Source organism: Haliotis rubra, unplaced genomic scaffold (genome assembly GCF_003918875.1).
Source record: "Haliotis rubra isolate DU_JTF1 unplaced genomic scaffold, ASM391887v1 Scf884, whole genome shotgun sequence".
In the NCBI taxonomy this organism is placed as follows: Eukaryota; Metazoa; Mollusca; class Gastropoda; order Lepetellida; family Haliotidae; genus Haliotis; species Haliotis rubra.
In genome coordinates this window covers 195,372-204,087 of record NW_025767617.1, presented here as the reverse complement: position 1 = coordinate 204,087, position 8,716 = coordinate 195,372, and the positions used below count along the sequence as shown (strand labels likewise).

The 8,716-nt window shown below is 38.4% G+C and overlaps 1 protein-coding gene across 1 annotated transcript; it reads right to left on the bottom strand.

Annotated features, from left to right (window-relative positions):
* Nucleotides 1-941: 941 nt before the first annotated feature.
* On the bottom strand, nucleotides 942-8,716 carry LOC124263460 (SPRY domain-containing SOCS box protein 3-like). Its single transcript, XM_046698106.1, has 4 exons — nucleotides 8,244-8,716; nucleotides 4,878-5,065; nucleotides 3,939-4,167; nucleotides 942-2,627 (listed from the first exon to the last, which is right to left on the bottom strand). The coding sequence occupies exons 1-4, from the start codon at nucleotides 8,572-8,574 to the stop codon at nucleotides 2,263-2,265; spliced, it is 1,113 nt and encodes a 370-aa protein (XP_046554062.1). The 5' UTR covers nucleotides 8,575-8,716; the 3' UTR covers nucleotides 942-2,262.

The window sequence follows — 8,716 nt, the reverse complement described above, 5'->3', positions numbered from 1 at the left end:
CTGTAAGCTGTTTCCAAGGAAACTGCTATTATGTTCTATCTAATGGAAGCACTGTGATACCTAAAACCAAACTATTTCAGCAGTGACTTACGAGTTACACTGCATCAGACTCACGCTAATCTAAAATGGAACAAAAATCAAATTTCATGCTAGTTTCTCATCGCAGACTTCTAAACTGTCCTGAGGACAAGCGAAAATCAACAGATGGTATCCTTCATTAACTAGTAGAACTGAGGGCTTACATTTTGAACTGGAACTGAATATAACTGAAAGTAAATGTACACAAGGTAAATGTTTTTACCTCATTCATAATGTTGTAGTAGGACTAGCCACAAACTATGAGGAATAGTCAAATAAGGTTTACCATTGCTATCTGGACTAGTTTTGAAACCAAATATTTCAAAACATGCAGCCCAGACATTTAATATCTTACTGCTTCTTAGAATGCTGTTCTAGAAAACTGGAAAACTAGAAAATACATTCACTACCACATTACCACTGTTATACAAATCGTAACCATGGTAACAGAAACAAAAGCCTGAGTATCTGATGAACAAAATGCAATATGTAAACACAAGCTACAATGACTGCAAAGAAACTCCGACCTCTCCGTCTTACTAAATCACTTCAACACAGGTTTATATATCTAGTATACAAACCCATATATATGCTTGTACTGGTAGGTTACAAACAGAGTATTAAGCTGTTAATACCTAGCACCATTTCATTGTTAAATATGCCACATATTTACATGGATTGTTTGTATGAAGTTTAATGAAGTTCAATGAAGCCAACACAAGACAAAAGGACATGACTCCTGTAGAAAAGATTACATCAATAGTTTGTTTTATGAAGATTTACTGAATAATCTCCTGGTCCTTTCCTTTCTATATGGTTGAGCATAATAGGGACTGTGTCATGAATCAGAGTGGACAGTTTCATTTTGATAGAGAATTTTTAAAGCATAGCACTCATTTGATGATTTGACAGGAAAGCTCTATTTCAACCATTACCATACAAGCAATAGTTTGTTGTTTAATACAACACTCAGCAATGTTCAATGATCAAGTCAATCACACCACTGACATGAGCATTGATCTACTCAGTTGGGATACCATGGCAACCAAGTCAGCTAGTCTCATAACCAATCGCTATGACAAGCATGAGCTGCTGAAGACAGTTCTAACGGGATCTTTCTTCCAAGGGCAGAGATAATGGTAGTTCCCAACACATAATGGACATCAATGATTACTGGAGTAGGACAAAAGACCAAATCTCTCATACATAAACTTACTGATGATGTAAACCGATTGACATCGTTACAGTTCAGTATCACACCATCCTAGGATATTTAAAGACTGCTGCTGAACTTTAGACAGCAAAACCAATACTAGAGAGATGTTTATTTGTCGTTTTGTTTGTTGTTGTTGCTTAACCCTGCACTAAGCAATAGTGAATAAAAACATTTAATAGCTTCAAGAACTTAAACTACAGGAACCATTAATCATGGTCTACAATCTATAATCTTCCATGGAGAAATTACTGTACATGGTTAAATGTCCTGTTTGGATGGAAGAATATTTAACACAGGGATCTATATAGACCTCCTCAGGGGCTGAAACATGGCCCCAAATCTGTAAATTAATGTACCGACATGCAAAAATTCCAAAATAGGAATGAAGCTTTTTCCAGTTCATGCTGTTGTGGTTACCGCTACTGTCATAACTTTACAAGGGGACTTGCATTTCAAGATAACAGGGGCAACAGAGAGAAAGAGGTTTTCATTAATGTTAATGCATTAAACACTGTGTTAATGTACATCAAAACATGAAAAAGTTAGAAACTGAAAAATATCCAATACCAAAACAATTTTTCCCTATTTGCTTGAAACTACACTTAGTTTAGTATCCTAGGTATATCCCAGATATTCAACAGTTTTTAAATGAATCTGGAACACGGAAAACCAGTGGTTGAGAGTATGAACCTCTGAGCTCCTAGTGTAGATGTACCTATGAATTCAGGAAAATATTGATTAAAATCCCATTATTTTCAAAATGAAAGCAAGATTTTTCAAAATTCGCCCGAAAACAGCACATAATTTGTAATCTTTGAGTAATCTCTGTGACAGAAGAATTGTGTTCCCATCTGACTATCAATCACACAAAACGAACCCTGGAATAAAATTGTTATAGCAGGATCAACAACATTTGTAAAGACATCAGTCAAAAATGCTGCCAAAGTTTTTAATACAGAGAGCTGCTGTCAGGACTGACTGGCTTCAACTCGGGTCCGTTTGACAGCAGGTGGACTAGCTTCCTTATCAGAATCATTCTCCATATCGTCCCGGGACCGTTTCTGTCCTCCTTTGGGACCACACTGAGGACCAAAACAGGACTGTAACAACCAGCCCATATTGTTCTCCAGGAATGCACACAGGCCTGGTGGAAGGGGGAGCGCCTCGAGGACATTCAGGTGGTTCGGGATCAGTCTCCTCAACACCTGGCAACACATGAACTGGAGCGACGTCCGGAACGAGCGACACGTGACGACTTTCATGCCACTCCGGGCTGCAGTAGACGATACCATAGGAAACAGCGTCTTTCCTTGAAGCCCTCTAAATGCAACTCCTGCAATAGACATTTTTGAAGCTGTGAAAGAACCAATCTTAACAGTCTTGCATGGTATTAGCAGTATAATGCAAAACAATATTCTGCCCGTCTTCTGGTCTGTTGCTTAAGGAAATACAACAAACTTTGTTATTATATGGTAAGTTTCATGTAAAATCTACTCATGGCTCTATTCACAATATTCTCCCGTTTCTGGTCTGTTGCTTGAAGTTTTACAATACAACAAACTTTTGTTATTATATGGTAAGTTTCATGTAAAATCCACACATGGCTCTATTCACAAATGATGTTTCCTTTCACCATTGAGTGAGTGAGTTTAGTTTTACACCACATTCAGCAATATTCCACATATTGTAAATAATCAAGCCTGGACCAGAAAATCCAGTGATCAACAGCATGAGCATTGATCTATGCAACTTTCAAAATTGATTGACACAGAGGCACACACATGGATGTGATTTTCATATCATGTCTTCCCTGTATCCATGACTACAAAATGGCAACAACAGCCCATGCTGTGTAATAATTATTTCTGTTTGTAGAAAAAAAGCTGTATGTACAAAAAATGTCAATCTCTGTCAAACACTTTCATAGTAAATACTTTTCAATTTTATAATTCATTAAACAATGTTGACAAAAGGACAAGGTCTACAACCTCAAATGTGATCAAGCTGAACAGCCTTCATGTATAACAAACATGCACCTGAATAATGTTTTGAATGATGTGATTTGACCACAACTATATAGATATTTATATAGTGCACATATCCACGCAGCTAGTACATGCTCAAGGTGCTGGGATTTTTTCCCCTCAATCATTGGATGTCAATCTCAACGGTACATCATATTTCTCAACCTCATCTCCCTGGGGATCATACAACTCTTGCAGCCACTAGGCGCACCGAGTTATTGCGGATTTCTCATCCTAACGAGGTACCCATTCACAGCTGGGTGGACTTGGACACATAGTCACAGTACTTTGTCCAAGTTTACTGCACGTTGCTGTACCCTCAACTAGGTGTTTGCACATATTCATGTGGCCACCATTTGGTCATTTACCAACGGATTTGTGGGTTCTTTTAAGTGCACAGGGTTGTGTACTGTACACTAGGGTTGTGACAACACTGAAAGAGTCTGCACACAAACTTGACCCCAAGGTTTTTACACCCAGTCACAACGGGCTCGATCTAATGACCACAGCTACTAATGTACAATGGAGACTTTCTTTAACAGGCGTGACTGCCATTGTTGTAAACTGATTCATTTTGCTTTAAAATCAAGGAAATTCATTAACAGACAACCAAGGCTCACCCAAAGGTTTTCTGTTTTTGTAGAAAGACAGCATTCCGTGCCACATGTCCAGATGTACACCAATGATGGATCCCTGGCCAAACTTGGAAGCGTAGGCTTTCTTCAGACTCTTGTGGTGTATACTTCCACAGTAGGAGAGACCCCAACTCTCGCCATCTCGACCAATCAGACTGCAGAATATATGCTTGTACTTGTCCAGGTCCGTGTGTTGAGTACCGACACCCACCATCTGGAAATGATCATTTTGTCAGTATGTGAAAAATTAGTGACTAACAAACTGGCTACAAGTTTTGTATGAGTGAGTAAGTGAGTTTAGTTTTACGACGCACTCAGCAATATTCCAGCTATATGGCGGCGGTCTGTAAATAAACGAGTCTGGACCAGACAATCCAGAGATCAACAGCATGAGCATCGATCTGCGAAATTGGGATACAATGACATGTGTCAACCAAGCCAGCAAGCCTGACCACCCGATCCTGTTAGTCACCTCTTACAACAAGCATGGGTTACTGAAGGCTCCTTCTAACCCGGACCATCCCGGGTCTTTGGTCAAGTCTTGACACACATCTGGATTAGTCAGGGATCGAGTTTTGGAAGACTCCACTGCAGCAACAGTGTAATTTGTAAATCTTTCAAATGAATACAGAGGAACAAAAGATAGAATCAATTGTCTGATGCATAATATGCTGGACTAACAGACTCATATCCATCAACAGCAACACATTATCATATGTGATTTCCCCTTAACTCGGGGTGGTGGGGTAGCCTAGTGGTTAAAGTATTTGCTTGCAGCGTGAAAGGCCAAAGTTCGATTCTCCACATTGGTACAATGTGCGAAACCCATTTCTGGTGTGCCCCACCACATTGCTGGAATATTGCTAAAAGCGGCATAAAACCAAACTGACTCCCCTATACTCATGTAATAGAAGTAGTGCTTACCATGTCTGTTCCATAGACAGGTGTTGTCATTTTGACTTCCCAGAAATACTGATCATCTCTCATGGATTGTGACCCGCGGACCGCCGCTGTGCCACAGCTGTAGTCCATGTGAAACACTACCTCCCGATTGTCGGCACGGAGAATTGTGGCTGACGATTTGGAGTCATCATCCCAGTTCCATTCAAAATCTGAAAAAAGCAGCACATTTCTGAACCAAAGATATACATACTATGTTAATTCTTTTCCTGCTTACAAATGACCTTGAACCTCAAAATGAAGAAAGTGATCATTTAAATAGCAATATATACATGACTAACAGGGCTCGATTTAGTGCTTTGATACTTGCATTGGTGCAACCCAATATTACAAAATGCAACCTAGTTACTAGTCTGACTTGCACCAGGTGCAATTCAAGTTTCGAGAATTACCGTATATCAACAATAATTCTAACATTATAAGCATAAATATGTCAGCTCATATTTCTTCTAAACTTTGAATAGCTATGGCATCAAAACATTGTTATTTATAGACACCTCTTGGCTATGACAGCTCGAGTAAACATGAACCACCTGTGTCTCTGTGTTGCTATGGTTTCATGTGTACAACATCACTGAAATATGTTTATGTGCACCGAAACCTCTGAGCACACTACGTTGCAACTGGAATTTGGCTGGTGCAACTAGGTTTCTATCTTAGGTTGCACCTGGTGCAAGTAGGTTAACATCTCTTAACTTGAGCCCTGACTAATTGAACATGTCAGATAACCAGTACCCCTTCGTAGCGTTCGTAGCTCCTATACTGTAACATAGACTTATGACAGTCATAGCGCTATGATAGCTTTGTGAAACGGGCCCTGGATTATGATTATTACAACTCTTCATTCATTTTTTAAATAAACATCCGACTGGCCATTTCAATATTTCATTTGAATTCTTCCACTGTGGCATATAAAGCAAACACAAACTGGGACAACAAAACACATGTCTACTCGATTGCAACAACAAAACAATATTGTGTACAGTGTCATTATTGTGCACAGAATACCAGTAGGGAAAAATATTTATAAACAATCATGTTAGTCCTCATCGGTCAGATAACTCTGGATTTAGGTTCTACACTTGAACTGCTGTGAAATTTGGAAAATGACAAAGATTTCAACAAGAGGTACACATGTAAATATATACTCCTCACCAAAAGTTAAGCAACACAAAGTTGTAGTCTCATTACATTTTCAATTATTAAAATTGCAAATCATGGAATGATGCAATAGAAAGGTGAAACATATGTACACACGACTAACAAAATGAAATGAAATGGTATTGAGCAATAATAGATTTACAGATCATCAAAAGCATGTACCCGCGAAACAGTCGTGCAAAATGTGCTGCATTGATGGAGCAAAATGTTAACATTAACGTTCAAGTCTGTTTGGGACAGTGAAGCAGTGTTCAATAACACGTATGGCCACCATGAGCACAAATGCAAGCATCTACACGTCTTTGCATTGAGTTGCTTTATTTGCCTTTAAAGTTGCTGTTGTGGAATGTTCTGCCATTCTCTCTGTAACGTCTGCTCAAGGTCACCCAGAGTCTGGGGGTAAAGATAGAGACCGTAAACACGACTTCCAATGATGTCCCAAGCATGTTCAATGGGATTAAGTGACCTTGCAGGCCAGTCCATATGTGTAATGTTGTTGATCTAAACAACATCGTTAGCAACTCTTTCTCAGGCATTAACTTCCATGGACAGGCATTATCATCCATAAAAATGAAGTCAGGGATGGAAAAAACCCATTGCTCGACGTCCGAGTCCAGTGTTTTTTTTCTGTCAGGCAAGCAAATTTTTATATCACACTGTACCGGTGTCCAGTTGACTTTCCAATGTTAATTATGTTGTTTATTTAAAAAAATCAACAAGAAAACGACAAATTATCAGATCAAGTGATTTTACATGTGCCACTGTACCGGAGTACACTAGCAATTTCAAAGTTATTTCCACCCGTGGAACTTAGGACCCGCTTGTTGTACCAGGGGAATGATTACAGGTAGATTTACACCGGTCAGGATGCATGTGTGAAGAGTGGAACACTTTCATGCCACACATTTTGCATGTTGTTTCTGAGGATGGTTGTGTTCGGGTGATGTTGTCAGTGTTGTCAGATAAATCAATTTGACAGTCACTAAAATGTATTCTTTGAATATTTACCTTTCAGTAACATGTCGACAAATATCGCTATCAAGATTGATATAGATATTACACTGAAAATACTTGTTGCTTAATATTTTGTGAAGAGTATATATATATATTTATGCTCATAACACAATACAAATAAGTTCATAATGCCTTGGGGTACACTTGAAATGCACTCTTGAGTAGTTACTATACATTGTGCTTATTGTGTTGATGATTATATAAAGCAACAGATAAAATATTGCTCAGGTAAACAGGACAAACACAACTATATGATCTGTTTTTAGAGTGAAAAGTATTCTTCTATTTGTTGGGATACTAATTTCCTGAAGGTACACCAAAATTGTCTAATGAGTTAACTGTGGCTAACATAGAATATATGTCATGTTTATCTTTGACTCACAACTGATAGTCACTGAGATAAAAGGTTTATGATCGACCTGCATTTAGTCTTCCTTCCCTATCATTATCTATTACCATATATCCATTAGCCATGTTAGCTTGAAAAGTGTTACAAGTAGCAGTCTGAAACTGGTGAATTTATTCATATCATTGCAGACTCGTGTTGATCAAAATCATATCATTTATCATGTTTATCAATGTTTATACATGTAGTAGAATATCAAAGGACACTGATAATTTCCTTCTGGCGAAAGTACATCCATCACCATGATAACATGCATACTGACTCCTCAAATCCACAATGAGTATACATAATACTTGATCAAGTTGAAACATTGAACATATATCCAGTTTGTGTCCAAAACTTTTAGTCTCGTGACCTGAATGTGGCTCTATAAAAAGAAAAGAATTTCTGACTGTAAGAATCATTATTAGCTGAGATTATCATACTTATTTGACATAAATTACATAGAAATTAAAGGGGACAGTGCATATAATCTGTATATTTACTCTTACATGATAGATGATACACAAAGATATAGATGGAAAATACTGAGTCCAAATGTCTACGTATGAATATGATAAACATTTATGAAATATAAGGCTAAAACATCTTAAATATATCAGAAAATAACTCATCACTGTATACTCATGTTGATCGTAAAAAAACAACTGTCCCTCCCATTTTAGAAAAAAAACATGTTCTTTCCTCAAATCTTAATAAGTCTAATGCAACTATCAGAAAACCAGCTAAAAGACTAATGAAAGACCTACAGCGATCGTCTTCTCCACATCGACAATCCTTCTCCTTTCCTAACCGCAAACAATCACAAAACGTTTCAGCCTTTACTGGACGAGCTGTCGATAGTTCCAGGTCTCTCTCAGATGACTCTTGTATGCTCCTTGACCGCATAGGTCGTGACAAAGGTGCCTGTGAACTGTCTTCCCCTGGAGTGGAAGAACGGGAACTGGAGCTATCAGTCTCTACATTAGGTTGGGGTGGCAGTGCTTGCATTTGATGCACAACTTCTTGAGTCACAGGTCTGTCAATTCGCCCACATAATCGCACATCTGCTCCAGGCGCTAAGCTAGAATCTTCTGACATTTTGAAACGTGGGTATTGCAGAACATAAACAATGTGTCCTCCCGTGCAATTATCAACAATTTCGTCACATGAGAACAGCTACTGTCCAATATTTCTTTGCCAACACTGAGAGAAAAACACTACGCCATTTCTGTCAGTCAAC